General features: G+C 38.9%; 1 protein-coding gene across 1 annotated transcript; it reads right to left on the reverse strand.

Moving 5' to 3' along the window:
* Window positions 1–2395: 2395 nt before the first annotated feature.
* Window positions 2396–16683, reverse strand: LOC133854150 (histone acetyltransferase of the MYST family 1). The gene is made up of 9 exons (XM_062290213.1): window positions 16371–16683; window positions 13720–13808; window positions 13414–13473; window positions 11642–11851; window positions 6141–6209; window positions 5460–5621; window positions 3683–3776; window positions 3402–3544; window positions 2396–2923 (listed from the first exon to the last, which is right to left on the reverse strand). The coding sequence occupies exons 1-9, from the start codon at window positions 16657–16659 to the stop codon at window positions 2720–2722; spliced, it is 1320 nt and encodes a 439-aa protein (XP_062146197.1). The 5' UTR covers window positions 16660–16683; the 3' UTR covers window positions 2396–2719.
* Between the last annotated feature and the right edge of the window lie 823 nt (window positions 16684–17506).

Below are 17506 nucleotides of genomic sequence, written 5' to 3' on the forward strand. Positions count from 1 at the left end.
GCCGTCTATATTTTCCCTTCACCCCCCTTTTAGCTTTTTTGGTTTTTACCTGGGTTTTGGATGTTTGATCTACTGCTCTTCCTCTATCTTTACCATCCACGCCCGCTTCACCTTCCGCCAGTCCCTGTTCCCGCCCGTGCACCCCACATGCCGACACCACTTTTGGTCTCAAGCGGCAAATTCTGGACTGCTCTACCCCACTGGCTCCTTTGGCTCTCTTTTTGTGGAGCCTATTTGGCACAAAAATAAAAAATAAAAAATTGCAGATTCAGATCTACGCTACGAAAAATAATGTCCATGGCAGCTTGTTTTTATCTCCTCCTGCTTCTCAACAGCTCTTTCAAAAGCTACTTTGAAACTAAGAAACACAAGAGTGCCATTGGATGTACTCACAACACCTCATAGGAACTACTACACTTAGGGGTGTGCAAAACCCATTTGTACCCGCGAACATGCCCCGCACCAACCCGTCCCGTTAATAACGGATATAAGACATTTCTAAAAAAGTGCAAATCCTAAATATGCCAACCCATGATTTATGGGGTGGGTTGCGGTATTAATTGTTTTCCCACTCGCCCCGCCCCGCCCTGCCCCGCCCCGCCCCGCCCCGCAATCCATTTATACTGTACTATCAAATTTTTCCCAAAAAAAATTATAAGAGTCCTGACAAGGGGTGTGCTTTTGATTTCATCAAATTTTCCCCAAAAAAATTATAAGAGTCGCGACTAGGGGTGTGCCTTTGATTTCATCAAATTTTCCTCAAAAAAATTATAAAAGTCACGACTAGAGTCACGAATTGCCCAAATTGTGTACCTTTGATTTCATTCAATACAGTTTTGCACTATCCATTTCATCTCTATTCTTATTCCATTCTCATATACACTTCCATCTCTACATTCTCACATACACATACACATTCAATCTACAATCATAGAATAGAATAAAAAAGTTATTTACAGTTGTGTTTGTTGGTAGTTTTGGTTCTTTCTTCTTGTTCTTGTTTGCTAGTGAGGTTGATTCAACTGGAATTTTCAAATTTTGAACTGCGTTAGCAAGATTGGAAATTATTTTTTTTTGGTTTTGGGCCCCCCCAAAAAAAGAGGAATACCCGAACCCGCATGAACCCGTCCCGATCCGCCCTACCCGAGGCCCAGCGGGTTGACCATTCACTATGCGGGTTGCGGATCTCGATTTTCAAACACGTTCACTGTGGCGCGGGTTGTGAAAAACATGCAAATCCGGCTCAATCCACCCTACGCACCAGCTCTACTGACAGCTTTCCCTCTTACTTCCTCCATTTCAAGGTTTTTTTCCAAAAACTGTGGAAAAGACCTGCTTGGATTGTTGTTTAGAATTAGGATAATAATTTTGGTTTTGGTAATTTTCTTTGTTATTTTGTTTCTGTATCTCATGAAAAAAAAAAAAAAAAAAAAAAAAAAAAAAAACCAAAGAGAGGACTCTCCCACAAGAACTCAAACCTTGGAATTTCTGCTTAAAAATATCTCAGGCTCACTGCTTGGAAAATATATTTCAAATGGTGGGTAATTCGCTCTTATCCATTTTCAAGGATGCCCAGGCCAATTTTTTGTAATTTTGTTTCATCCACCGGAGAGTTTTGCAAGGCATCTAAAGAACTCATCATTCACAAATCTAATGCTTCTTGTTTTGACGTAAAGTGATTTTCTTCGTAAAATAGTTTCAGGAAAGTTATTTTTCAAGAAAATATTTTTTGTTGAAAGTATTTTCAGGTATTTAGCGCATATGAAAAATTACAAATATTTTTTTATATTTTCATTCAATCATTTTAACTTATAAAAATCAATTTTTATTCACAATATATAAATATTAATGTAAAATAATATAATATTTTTATTCACAATGGTTTGCCGGATTCCGACAAAAGTGGCCAGAATCCGACCAAAACAGTTGAAATCCTGCATAGAACGGTTGAAACCCGACCATTCTAGTCGGAATCCCGGCATAACGGCTGGAATCCAGCACAGAACAACCAAATTCCGTCCGTTCTGCTTGATCCAGCCAAATGGCCAGAATTGGACCATTCTGGTCGCCGGAATTTGGGAAGGTGACGGGATTCCGATCGCAGGAATCCGACGATAATGACAGGACGTTGTTGGATTCCGACACTGACTAGATTTCGATGGTAGTCGACTGCTTGAAAGTAAAAATCAACTGCGTCATTTAAAAGAGAGTCAAATGCGTCTGTCATATAGAGAAAATAATTTACGCGTAAATCATTTTCTAAAATTTACTAAGCATTTTTGGTCAAACGAAAATCATTTTTCGGTTGACTATTATTTTCACCTCCACCAAATATCAAAAAATACTGAAATTATTTTTCAGAAACTATTTTCCACCGAAACAAACATAGCATAAATTCAAACTCATAATCCTGCAAATTTATTTCATGGCTGATCGAAATCTTCACTTAGCATGTAATGGACATAGAGGAAGGAGCTTGTATCTGATCAAATCTCGGTAACTAAAAAGTTCGAGTCAATTCAAAGAATCAGTTGTAGCCTACATCTATGGATTTAGGAGTATACTTCTATTATTTTTGATACATACAAACATACAAGTCACAAAATGGATAATTGTCGAGGAAGAATTCCCAATTTCAAACCCTAAAGCCTACTTTATACAAGCAGAGGTCAGTTGCACGTCAAGGTTGCCAGCAAGTATTTGGATGACTTTGTTACCATCAACCTTGATCTTTATAAGGAGTCCATATCAGTTTGCTAACATCAACCTCCAGGCCCCCACGACCAGCAGCTTTTAGATGACGATCCAAGACCTTGGGATCAGCACAGATTACATGCTGCCCTTTCCTGTACTGAATCAGTTCAAGGCTCTGAAGGGTGCTCAAAATATCCTCCGCCTTAATGGCTGTCATGTCACTAAGCTCCTGCAGAAAGCAAAAGGATTCAATAGAAGGTATCAACACTAAATAACCAGCAGAAAGGAGCTGGTTCAAGAGAGAAGAGAGAAGCTCAAGCAATAAAAACCCATGGATACAACGCCAGCAACGTTTACCTATAAGAAAAAAAACAATGAAAAGATAATACTAAAAGTGATTTGTCAAAGCTCAACAAGCTGCAAATTATTATCAGGTTCAACTTTTCTGTTCTTGATAAGTATCAGGTTCAACTTTATCTCTAGATATGTCCTATCTTTTCCTCTTTCACGGGCGTGGCACCACATCCTTGCAGAGCACCTATTTTCAAAAATTTTCTTTTTTCTGTAGTTTAGTTCAGTAAATTCATTTCAAACAATTCCCATGGGATGTCTGAATACAAGAAACAAATTCACAGAAGACGAATATGCAATTGAACCACAAAGGCAAACTTGTCTTGATCTTAATAAACATTCAAACAAAAGCATACCTTGATAGATATGTTGCCCTTGTGCTTCTTCAAGATGTCTAAAAGAACCCGAGTCCAGTAACCTCTGTAGCTCAACAGACCAAGATCAGAAAGGGGCCTCTCAGGTGTGCCGACTTTACCTTCTTTTTTAGAAAGCTCATATGCTGCTCCATGCAAGAAATGATGTAAGCAATTCTTACTGCTTGAAGATACATGACACAAGACAAAGAAATGCAAAGTAGAAACTTGTCGCAGCAAATATAATTAAATAAATAAATAAAATAAAGAGGAACACAACTTACAGAAGGCAATTAAAAATTTGCCATAGCCTTTCCTTTGATAGGGAGGAAGGGTGAGGATGCATGCTAAATTATAAGACTCCTCTGAGTGCTTCTCCTGCACCAACAGATACAGAACACATGGTCATATATGAATTTCAGGAATTTCTGAAAACGTCAGTCATGTTTATATTGAAATTGTCCCTTGCTACCCATCACCTTTCGCTACTATTAACAAAGTTTGTAAAATAAGGTCAACTGATTAAAATATCCAACATGTAGGAGCTAAACAACAGTGCAATAAACGTCAGTCAGATACAGAACACATAGTCATATGTGAATTTCAGAAAATTCTGAAAACGTCAGTCATGTTTATATTGAAAATTGTCCCTTGCTACCCATCACCTTTCGCTACTATTAACAAAGTTTGTAAAATAAGGTCAACTACTTAAAATATCAAACATGTAGGAGCCAAACAACAGTGCAATAAAAAAGATCCGAGATCAAAAATATTTTCTGTAACTTGCAGTACCAAATTGTCATCAAATGTCTCCACATTTCAATACCAGTGTCATCAACTAACAACCCCATAGAAACTTACAAAATACAAATAGAGAATATAAAAAATTCCACCACTTACAACCCTGTATGAGTTCTGAAATGATTAAACAGAACAAGGTTTTACATATAAAATAAAAATAAAATCTTCATCTTATATACTCTTTTCTTTTCAATTTTTTTTTTTTTTGGGGGGGGGGGGTGGGGTGTACTCAGCATTAAAATTGTTTAAATTTCACAAGTTCAAAGAATGTCAGAAAAATACTACCAATACCCAAGAAGGCATTTGCAGCAAAGAGCTAAGGCAAGATATAGTACCGTAGTACATAAGACCAATTAAATATATTTATTAAATTACTTCGAGTGTGTAGTAAATTCAACATAATTATGATTTTTAATCACTTTTTTTTTCTTTTTATAAGTAAACGCATTTTATTAAAAAGTGCAAAAGGCGCAACTCAAATAGACAATAACTATACATGAGATACACCTAGCTAGAAGAAGAATTATGATTCTTAATCACAACACTCTATCTTTGTATGTCAAAGGAATCCTAACTTGTAACTCTCCAGAACAGCAGCTCTTTAAGGCTCCATTTATTCAGTGTAAAACATTTTTCATCAAATATTTTCAGGTATTTTGGTTGCGCTTGGAAAACTTGGTCAACCAAAAAACACCCAATTATTCAGTAAAATGGTTTACATTTCTAAGGCATAAACCATTTTACATCTACAATTCCTCTCTTTAAGCAATCACACACCACAGCACACCCCAGATACTACCCCCTCTCCAGCCAGCACCAACCCCCACCAAAGCCAACCCCGACTAGTGGAAAATGTTTTCAAAAAAACATTTTTCAGTCCGCACCAAACAGCGAAAAATGCTTTCCTGCAAACATTTTCAGGATGATAGCCAAACACTGAAAAATAAGTAGTTTTCTCGAAAAATGTTTAGTCGAAAATGTTTTACGTCGAAACACTCAAAGCCCAAGTAATATGTAGCATAAGTGAAGGGTTTCAAAATCAAGTTGTGAATAAATATGTAATACATTCTAAATTACTCTACAGAATTACAAACACCTGACATAATATCCACTGTTTGATAATTCCAAATACATGCAAGATTCACCTAAACCGCATCACCAATAAATTCCATGCTCATGCCAAGAAAGTGGGGTAAGAGACAAAATCTTCACTCAGTTAACACTGAAAAAATAAGAAACAAAAATGCAGCAGTAATTTACCTTGGAAAAATAACCAACCATGTGGCATCCACGCTCATCACATTCACACAGAATATAGAACAGAAACAGGTCAACATCATAATAAAGGGTCTTGTGATCAAGAAACAATTTCGCCAAATAACAAAGATTCTGCCCATAAACCTTGTTCTTTTTGCCGTCAACCTGTTTCCCAAACATTTAGTCAAAGAAAGTTTATATAAACCAAAAACTTCGGATCTGATCATGTGCAACAAGAAGATCTTATAAAACACAAGATACTATAGAGAAGCTGAGAAACAAGAATAAAGGAGAACAAATATTCCTATATTAAACGAACCATATAACATGATTCTCTGAAAGTATTATCAAGCTCATCATAGTTAAAAGTTAACATGAAGTCTGTCTGTTTTATAAAACTATCAGTTAGAAGAAGATCAACAGATATATGAATTCAACATAATTTATCTTTTTATAAACAGATATATAGTCTCCAATATTAAAACAAGATTTAAATTTTAAATATTAAAAAATAATTGGGGGAAAAAAAAGTAGGGCTCTGATTATGAACTATAACATCCCAATATATAGCCAGAAACTCTCAGACAACAGGAGAACAACTACACAATGTACTTAAAGAGTTACACGGAAAATAAGAATGTCTTAATTAACCCAAACAACAGCTACAACAGCAAAACAACTTACCTCAAACATTGACAATGTACCACTTCGATATATCTCATCACCAGGGGGATGCTTAAGATCACACTTCCTCTACAGACACAAAATAAAGAATTAAATATTCAGATTATGTCCCAAGACAAAAATTAAATTAAATTAAATTAAGGAAGAAAGGAAAGTCAATGAAAGAAAAGATAGCCAAGAAATTGAAATCTAACCGCTCAAATTCATAAATTCCTATCTCCTATCTTCTCTTAACATGATATAGTAATTAGTTCGAGATACAATTTGAATCTATTGAAGACATCAAAAGGAAGAGATCTTTATGACCTGTATACCAAGCTCAAACCATGTGGTTTCTTTCCATCAAAGCAATAACAAGACCATTGTAACCACTTTCATGTAATTGCAAAAGCACAAAATCAAATAACAAATTAACAGATCAGGCAACCATTGCATAGACAATTACAACACTCTTTAATCTTCAATATGTTAACACTTGGTGCAAAGCCAATTCAACCTATATCGCGGTATCATGATTAAAAAGAAGAGCCACCTGTGAATCTGCAAATGGTGCTCAAGCCGAGCTGCAGTGAAACATGATTGCAAGAGATTCACTTGAATACTTGGGGAAATGTTTAGAGAAGAGGTCCCCCCCCCCCCCCCCAAAAAAAAAAAAAAAATCTTGACCAACTAATATAAAATATTCTTGAAGGTAAAAGACAACTTGACGAATATATTAAAAAGTTGAAAACTTTTTGAGTGTCCAAATTTGCATAGATTTGGCAATTTGACAGTCAAACACTGGCTTTGTAACCAACAATAGCAAAATAAATCACTGGAAAAGACGAACATATAAAATAAATAATATATTAGGGGTTTAGAAGTGAAAGAAGTCAATGGTAAAGTGGATTTAGTAGTGAGTGATTTTGTATTTCGGGAGAAGGGTGAGGGGGTTAACAGTTTAGCCTTGGTGACTCGTACAGATGAGAATTTGGGGGAAAATGAGATGCTGGATGTTCTGCCTTTGGCAGTTATAGAGAAAGATTTAGGAAATGAGTCAACAGACTGGGTGATTGAGAGAATTAGAGGTTTTTGCAAAGTTGTTGGAATTTCTTGTCCAGGTTTTGAGGAGAAGCTGATGGATTTATTTAATGTTATTGAAGCACAGCGGTTTTCTGATAGGGTGAGGCAGAACAATAATCCTAGTGCTATGGGGAACCGTGGACAACGTGAAGTGAAGAGGTTAGAGTGTTCAATGAATTATGATGGGAAAGGAGGTCAATCGTCTAGGTTGACTAGGAAGGGGAGGGTTGGCAATTGTTAATGTTGAAGCCAAAGATCATATCTTGGAATGTGCGGGGCATGAACGAGCTTGAGAAAAGAACGAAGATTAGGGGGTTGTTGAGGGAGTGGAAGGCAGACATTGTATGCTTACAAGAAACAAAATTGGAGTTAATTACTAGGGAGATGGTTTATAGTGTTTGGGGTTGTGCTTATGTGGATTGGTTGTATTTGGGCTCTAGAGGGGCTTCGGGAGGTATTTTGTTGATGTGGGATAGAAGAGTAGTTGAGAAGATTGAAGAGTATGTGGGGAGATATGTGGTAGCCTATGCATTTCGTAGTGTGTCAATCAATTTTGAGTGGGGTTTTGCGGGTGTTTATGGGCCTAATGATGATTGTGATAGAAGAGGCCTTTGGGATGAATTGGCGGGTTTGAGGAATATTTGGGAGATGCCTTGGTGTATGGGGGGGGATTTTAACATTGTCCGGTATCCGAGCGAAAGAGGGGGGGAAGCGAGACCTTCCCAGGCTATGGTTGAGTTTTTTGAGTTCATCTTTGACCAGGCTCTCATCGATCTTCCTTTGGTTGGGGGGAGATCCACTTGGTCTAATTGCCATTCTTGGTCCAGAATAGATCGTTTTTTGCTTTCTTCAGATTGGGAGGAATATTTTTCTAAGGTTTCTCAAAGGCGTATGCCTCGGCTTCTTTCGGATCATTATCCTTTGCTCTTGGATTGCGGCATCGGGAGACGAGGCAGGGGGTCTTTTAAGTTTGAGAATATGTGGTTGCAAGCAGAAGGTTTTGAGGAGCGGGTGAAGGGTTGGTGGAGATCTTATGTGTATGAAGGTTCGCCTAGCTATGTGTTCGCTCGAAAATTAAAAGCTTTGAAACATGACCTTAAACAATGGAATGAGGAAGTGTTTGGGAATGTAGGGGCTAATAAAAAGAAGCTTGAGAATGATCTGTGTGAGCAGGATTTGATTGCAGAGGAGAGGCCGTTATCTGACGAAGAAAAATTAAAGAGAGAAGAATCTTCCAAAAATTTAGAGCAGCATGTCTTTCTTGAAGAGGTGAGTTGGAGACAGAAGTCTAGGGCTTTGTGGTTAAAAGAGGGGGACAGCAACACTAAATTTTTTCACCGTTTGGCTAATTCTCATAGAAGGCATAATATGATTGAGGCTCTGGTGGTGGATGGTCAATTGACTGAGTATAGGACAGTTATCAAAGATCACATGGTGGAATTCTATGCGAAGCTATATAGTGAGCAATATCAGTGGAGACCAAGGGTAGATGACTTATCTTTTTCCTCCATTGACGAAGAAGATAGAATATGGTTGGAATGTGAGTTTGAGGAAGATGAAATTTGGGCGGTTATTCAGAATTTCAAAGGGGATAAGGCTCCTGGGCCTGATGGTTTCTCTATGGCATTCTTTTAGAAGTGTTGGGAGATCTTGAAGAATGATATTTTTGCGGTGCTTAAGGAGTTTTATTCTACCGGAAAATTTGAAAAGAGCCTTAATGCAACTTTTGTGTCGTTGATTCCAAAGAAGGCCAGAGCGGTGGATATCAAGGATTTTCGTCCTATCAGTTTAATAGGTGGTATGTACAAAATCATCTCTAAGATTCTGGCAAATAGGTTGAAGGTGGTTTTGGGGAAGGTTGTTTCTCAGTCTCAGAATGCGTTTATTGAGGGGAGGCAAATATTGGATTCTGTTTTGGTGGCCAATGAATGCGTGGATAGTAGGATTCGTTCTGGAATTCCGGGCATTATTTGTAAATTGGATTTGGAGAAGGCATATGATCATGTCAATTGGGAGTTTCTGCTTTACATTTTAAAAAGATGTGGTTTTGGGAAGACATGGGTTGGCTGGATTGCTCATTCCATTTCTACAGTTTGTTTTTCCATAAATATAAATGGGTCGCCTTCAGGGTTCTTTCGTAGTTCTCGGGGTCTTCGACAAGGGGATCCTTTGTCCCCGCTCCTGTTCGTGATGGTGATGGAGGCGTTCAGTCGGATGATATATGCGGCAGTGGATAGTGGGCGGTTATCGGGTTTCTCAGTGGGTTCGAGTTCCCAAGATGCTCTGATGGTATCCCATTTATTATTTGCGGATGATACGTTGATTTTCTGTGATCCTGTTGTTGATCAGGTCTGAGATTTGAGGTGTTTGCTGCTTTGTTTTGAAGCAGTTTCGGGCTTGAGAATCAATTTATCCAAATCTGAGATGGTTCCGGTGGGTGAGGTTGGGGATGTCGAGGAGTTGGCTAGTATCCTTGGGTGTGGTGTGGCCTCACTTCCGATAAAGTATTTGGGCCTTCCGTTGGGTGCTAAATATAAAAATTCTAATATGTGGAATAATGTTATTGAGAAGATGGAAGCTAGACTAGCAGGGTGGAAGAAGGTGTGTTTATCTAAAGGGGGGAGGTTAACCTTGATTAATAGCACTCTCTCAAGCTTACCTACGTACTTTCAATCTCTTTTCCCTATTCCTGTGGGAGTGGCAAATCGGTTGGAGAAACTCCAGAGAGATTTCCTTTGGGGTGGTGTTGGAGATGAATTTAAATTTCATTTGGTTAATTGGCGTACGATTTGTTCTTCTAAAGCTTCGGGGGGGCTAGGAGTGAGAAATTTGGTTATGTTCAACAAAGCCTTGATGGGTAAATGGTTATGGAGATATGCTATGGAGAGAGATGCTTTTTGGAGAAAGGTGGTGGATGTCAAATATGGTAGTTTGAGGGGTGGTTGGTGTTCTAAGGAGGTTGGGGATTCTTATGGGTTTGGCATGTGGAAAAGTATTAGGAGGGGATGGGATGCTTTTGCTGCGCATGTGAGATATGAGATCGGGAATGGTTCGAAAGTTCTGTTTTGGCATGATGTATGGTGTGGGGAAATTCCTTTGAAGATCCTCTTTCCAGATTTGTTCCTTATTGCTAGAAGAAAGGACGCTTGGGTGGAGGAAATTATGCAGAGACAAAATGGCACGATCTTATGGAATATTATGTTTTCTCGTTCAGTTCATGATTGGGAGGTCGAAGCGGTTAGTAGGTTTTTTGGGATGTTGTACAACCTCAAAGTTAGCAGCAAGGGAGAGGATAAGTTGTGTTGGGTGCCAGCGCGAAAGAAATCTTTTGAGGTAAAGTCCTACTATAAGTTATTGTCTAGTCCTATTCAGTCTTCATTTCCGTGGAAAAGTATTTGGAAAGTTAATGTTCCCTCGAGAGTGGCTTTCTTTGTTTGGACGGCAACTTTAGGGAAATCTTTAACTTTGGATAACCTTCGAAAGAGAAACATTATCGTGATGAATTGGTGCTCTATGTGTAAGACCGCTGGAGAATCCATTGATCATTTATTTCTGCATTGTATGGTGGCTACAGAATTGTGGAGGGCGCTTCTGCAATTGTTTGGGGTGGAATGGGTAATGCCGGGGTCGGTGAAAGACATGTTGGGGAGTTGGAGGGGCCAGAAGGGTAATCGGACTTCGATACAGATTTGGCGCATGGCTCCGTTGTGTTTGATGTGATGCGTTTGGAGGGAACGGAATGCACGCTGTTTTGAAGATTGTGAGACTGGTTTGTCGAATCTAAAGAGAAAGATGCTTCAAATGTTGTTTATGTGGAGAGATAGAATTAAGTTAATGCATGACTGTTCTTATTTTGATTTCTTAGATAGATGTTCTCTATGTTCTTTACATTAGGGGTTCCTTGTATACATCCTGTGTACTTTGGGTTGCGCCCCTTTGCGCCTTTTCAATATATTTTACTTATCAAAAAAAGGAATAAGAATAATGGAAAAATCAGTATAACAAGCAGAAGTGCAGCAACAAGAAAAGAAAAAATATTTCCTAAACCAAAATCTAATAGATCAAGAGGATAACCATGATATTAAAGTGGGGAAATAAACCATATCATACAGAGAAGGCAGCAGAATTGAGAGCACAGAGAAATTTTGCCAGTAGCTTAATTAAAGCATAGGCATGCAAGTCTTCTATGTAAGCATGAGAAACAATGTCCATAACAAATTTTCTTTTGCAGCCTAAAGATCATGTAAGAAAAATCAAGATTATATAGCCATTACAGTAGACTACGAAATGGCAAAAGAAATTCAGAACATTAACATTTTTAATAGAAAAACTAATTGCAGCTCAAAACTGAGAATATAATATTCTATTTACAAGCATGCTATAGCACAAATTCAACATATACAGCAATTAAAAAGAGGGGAACATGAGGCACAGCTCACCATATGCCTTTGAAGTTGTTCTTTACGCTTCATGAAATTGAGGCAAAATTCACAAAAGTACAGCTTCAAACAGTCGTTGTATTCTGGTGGAAAGGGGGAAAAGTACCATGTCTCAATCTCATATCTTCCAAGTTCCATAGTCGCTATATTCTTCACTTTTGTGAATTCTTCATGTTCTCGCAAGCTGGCAGCATCAAGCTCTTCATGGCCCTATAACAGCTGGAAATTTAGCTTATAACATTCTAATTTTTTTTATTTTTTTTTTTATGAACATTCTAATTATCAGCACATCAAATCATTTGGTATATATTTTTTTTTAATAAGCAATTCAATCTCATTAGAAACGTAGAGGGGCGCAACCTTAGTACACATGAAGTATACCAGAGACCCCAATTAGGGAGAAAAATAAGAACAAATGTGTAAAAAATTCAGAAAAAATAAAAAATGTGGACTATTGTACGCCGCTATCCATGTATAAAAGGATTTGAACATCAAGTTCTTTAGCTCTACCACCGAAATCCCGCGATCTTACAAGCTCCTTGCATTCCGCTCTCTCTAAATGCACTACATGAAGCACAAAGGAGTCATCCTCCAAACTTCTAAAATGTTACAACTACCCGACAAATCTCTCCCACTTGCCAACAACTTTATTACCCTTCTAGGCATTACCCATTCTACACCAAAAAGACAGGAGTCAAAACCTATCATTCTCTAGCCACCTCACACTGAAGAACAAGATGATTTATGGACTCCAGCTGCTCTTGCACATACAACCCAAATCCATCAGTATGACTTTCCTCTTTCACAGGTTATCCAAAGTCAAAATCTTCCCTAGTGCCGCCGTCCATGCAAAGAACGCCACTCTCGAGGGAACCTTAATTCTCCAAATATTTTTCCAAGGAAAAGGGGAACCATCAGGAATGGACAATGTATGATAAAAGGATCTTCAAACTTCCACCTTTTGGAGGGGATCCACCATATTTATCCTCATCGATCAAAGAAAGAAGTGACGAAGTCCACCTCCCAATCAGACACCGATCTAGTAAAAGATACAGTCCACTGAAGATTTCCATTAATGCATTGCATATGATCTGCCACCCACACCTCCTTACTACGTGCAATACTAAACAATTCTGGAAAAGTTGCCTTTAGGGGCTGGTTCCCACACCACAAATCATGTCCAATCCTAATCCTGGACCCGTCTCCTACCTCATATCTAACAAAACTCGAAAAAACTCTCCACCCCCTCATATGTTTTCACAATCCCACTCTGAAGGGCCCCACAACCTCCTTAAAGCACCGACCTCCCCTCGTGCTATCATATTTGGTTTTCACCACCAATTTCCACAAAGCCTCCCTCTCCGTTACGTAACGTCATAACCATTTCCCACCCATTGATTATAGTGACCAGAGAAAACTAAATAGGTGCTAATCTTCTCAATGCTTCTCCAGTGCATCTAACTTTGTTTCTCCTCCTTTCATTTGAATAAAGTGGAGGGTGAGGTCATCAAATCAAGACACATTGGACAAGTGCATAGCTTACTAATAACAAAAAGAACATTGAACATCCAGTTCCATTTTCATTTCAAGTCCTAGCTAATGATAAGTATTTTCTACCAAAAGCCCATTTGGTCTTCTGGATCACTTGATCTCTCTGGTTGCTTCTTAAGCTTTTAATTTAAATAGAATTTCAGATTTTCAAAGAGGAAAATAAATAAGATGGAGCAACGGAACTCAGAAAATAAGAAAGTTGAAATTTGACTTGTATTTACCTCTACATGAGTCTCATCAATCTTCCGCTTCTGGTGGCGTGTCATTTTCAAGCTTGTAACCTGGCAAAACTCATGCACAATTTTTGTAATCAGTAATAAAAATAAGAAAATAAAATGTAGGAGAAGCAAGTCAAATGTGCAAGGCATAAAAAAGAAAAGGACGGCTTCAATCCAAAAGAAGTATCCAAAGATAAAGAGAGGGATTCTCATTACACAAAGCCATACATTAAAGAAAGGACATAGCTTTTTTTTTGATAAGTAGAAAGGACATAGCTTTAATAATAACCTATATCATAAAATCATCACCTTGTCCTCCACCTTCTCATCAACAACAGCCTCTACAGAGTTGAGATCAAGTTGTTCAAGCTTCACCCATTCATCAAGCCTCCTATTGACTGTCATAAAGCACAAACAAATAAATGGCAAAATACAGGCACAATTTTGAAACAATAATTCAATTCCACTATTACTGTATGCGGAAAGTGAAACAATAGGTGTAACAATTTCAACATCAATGGAATGTCAAATGAGAACATTGTTTTTTAAGTAATTCAATCTTATTCGAAGGCGCAAAGAAGCACAATCTAAGTATACAAAGAGCATACAAGAGAGACAATCAACTAGGGGAAAGGAAAAGAACACAAATCCACAACTCTAGGAAATTTGAAAATAGAGGACTATAAGCAGCCATTCAAGTATAGAGGGATTTGAACATAATAGATTTTAACTCAATCACCGAATTCTCACAATTTCCCAAATTTTGCGCATTGGGCTCCTGCCAAATACACCGCATTAAGCACAAGGGAACCATCCTCCAAAGTTTTATATTACAATGGCTTCCAAACTGACATTTCCAACTAGCCAATAGCTCCACCACCCATTGGGGCATGACCCACTCTATCCCACATAGACAAGACCGAAACCCACAAGTCTCTGGCCACCTCGCAATGGAGCACAAGGCGATCAATGGATTCCCCACTCTTCTTGCACACATACAATACCAGTTCATCACTATGATGTCTCTTTCTCAGGCTGTCCAAAGTCAATATATTTCCTAACGCATCCGTCCAAACAAAGAATGTCGCTCTCAAAGGAACCCTATTTCTCCAAATGCTCTTCCAAGGAAAAGAAGAGCCAACGGGTGACCTCAAACATCCTCTTTTTGGAAGGGATCCAACACATTCTATCCTCACCACCTCAGCTCAACCTAAGAGAGTACAAAAGATAAACGAATCAAGTGAACAACTCCACCTCCCAGTCATGCACTAATATGATGCCGGGTACATTCCACATAAAGGAATTGTTAGAGAACTGCACGAGATTCACTACCAAGGCCTCCTTATGGAGAGCAATAGAAAACAACACCAAGAAAGCTTCCTTTAAGGTCTGATCTCCACCCCCCACATCATGCCAAAACTTGATCCTAGAACCATCTCCCACTTCAAACCTCACAAATCTAGAGAACCCCACCCCCTCCTAATGTTTTTCCACACCCCGACCCCATAGGCCCATATACTGCATTGCAGCACCACCCTCCCCACAAGCGGTCATATTTAACTTCCACCACCAATTATCATGAAGCCTCCCTCTCCATGGCATAACGCAATAACCACTTCCTCAAGAGAGCTCGGTTAAACAAACGCTGGCTACGAACCCCTAAACTGCCTAAGGAAATCAGGGTACGAATATCAGACCAATTGACTAGATGGAATTTGAAATCCTCACCAACTCCACCCCACAATCCCGCTGAAGTTCTCAATATGGTTTGCAACTTCAACATGTATGACAAAGAGAACTTTTAATCAAAGTGAATCTGCCACCCTTAGACAAATAAAGCCGCTTCCAACCAGCCAAGTGACGTTCTATCTTTTCAATAATACCATCCCAAATTGATTTTGCTTTAAATCAAGCTCCCAATGGAAGACTAAGGTACTTCATAGGCAAAGAGGACACCCTACAACCCAGGATACAAGCCAGTCCTCTAACATCATCCACGGTGCCAACGGAAATTAACTCTAATTTATCTTTCAATTGCTATTGAAATTATTCACACAAGTAATTTATTTCAAATTTCGATTACAGATCTTCCTTGACCATAATTTTGTGAACCCACTCATGCACTAAACATACTTGAACAGTACTAGTTATATGAGCATGTGTTCCGTGTTTCTTTTTTTCTCTCTCTAACTGGTAAACAAATTTCATGCACCCATAAAGGATTGGAGCCATGACCTCATTCTCCACACCTTATCTAAAAATAGGAGACACCTATTTGGTCCAAAGACTATTGCAAAAATCTTACTTTTTATTTGAGGGGGTTTAAACGGTAAACAAACCAAAATGAAAACTGAACCTCCAAGCATCTTATACTGCAATATCCTGAAAAGCAACCAAATTCATCTTCAATGTTTCGATAAATTAGTCGCCCGAAAATACTTTATCAAACACAACTTCATTATCCAGATTAACAACATTTAAGTTATTTCTCATTGTTACTGAAGTGACTCTCAACTGGCTGTTAACGACGCACAGAACCATAAACAACACTGGCTGCAATTCAACTCGCCAAAGCCGTAATCCCGAAAACAGGCCTCTGTAAACTCAATTCCGTTCACATAAAACAACAGTCGCAATTAAATCGCAATACTACCAAGTGCAACCCCGAATATACTCAGCTCATCGAATCCAATCGCCAAATTCTCAGATAAGTATCAACATCACAACCAAAATCAAATTCAATGCGATAGAACCCAATATTAACCAAAATCTAATAGTAACCCTAAACCCTAATTGACACAAATTAAACAACAAAACCGAATAATATGAAGCACCAGAGCACCACCATTCCAATTCCAAAACAACTGCCCCTTCAAGAAGCTTCAAGCCCAAAGCCCTGACCTAGCACTAACCCTAACAATCCAAACTGAAAACCCAAAGTGATGGGCGAGAGATCTTACACTCGGTGTAATGGACGTAATACTCGTAATCGTTGGGGCCACCGGATTGCATTTTGCGCCGTTCGATGACTTTGACAGGGTGGAATTTGCCGTCCCTCCAACGGCACATAACGCGAGTACCCACCTCTAGTGGTAGCATAGACGCTCTCCGCTTCTTCGTCGCATCCGATTCCGGCGTCATCCAAGCGGATTCTCTGTCGCCGGAAGGAGGCTTTTGGTCGCCGGGACGCGTATCGGGAATTGTAGAGCCGTTCTCTGCTGCCCTCGTCGGTGACTCTAACGAACCCATTTGTGACAAGGCTTCAAAATGGACTCGTGGACCTGGATAGAAATAAATTTTAAAGCCGATCAGGATAATAATTTAATATTTCTTTATTGCTGAATTTTAAAAAGGAAAAACTACAGTTTTGCCTCCAAATTACCGTCCGTTTTGTAACTAGCCCTACAAACTGTCAACACTCCAATTCCGACCCTCCAAACTATCAAAAAGTTTGAAAAATGCCTATTTTAGCGAAATATGTCCATAATACTCATATCACGTGTCATTTTTCATTTAAATGAAAAATAATAATAAAAAAAATTTAAAAAACTAATCTAAAAACAAAATTATTATTATTATTATTTAAAAAAAGGAAAATACTTAGGAAGGGGTGGCCTGCGAGCCACCCCCAAAGGCGACCGCTGCCACCTTTGGAAGTGCCTCGCGGCCACCCTAGGGGTCGAGGGTAGCTGCACGGCCCACCTCATGGCCTGGACACCATGGGGGTGGCCTTTAGGCCACCTCGAAACCCATTTTCCGGGTGGCCGCGCAGCCACCCCTTGACCCTTAGGAGTGGTCGCGCGTCCATCCCCATGGCCTAGGCGCCATGGGGGTGGCTTGGGATAGCTTTTAATCCACCCCGAAATGGGTTTCGAAGTGGCCGCATGGCCACCCCCAACCCTTGGGGTGACTGCGAGCCACCCTAAAGGTGGCGACGACAACCTCTGGGGGTAGCTCGCAGGCCACCCCCTTCCCTTCCTTCTTAAAAAATAAAAAATAAAAAAAAAAAAATATATATATATATATATATATATATATATATATGTTTTTTTTAGTTTTGTTTTTTAATTTTTTTTCTACTTTTTATTTTTAATTG

This window comes from Alnus glutinosa, chromosome 1 (genome assembly GCF_958979055.1).
Source record: "Alnus glutinosa chromosome 1, dhAlnGlut1.1, whole genome shotgun sequence".
In the NCBI taxonomy this organism is placed as follows: Eukaryota; Viridiplantae; Streptophyta; class Magnoliopsida; order Fagales; family Betulaceae; genus Alnus; species Alnus glutinosa.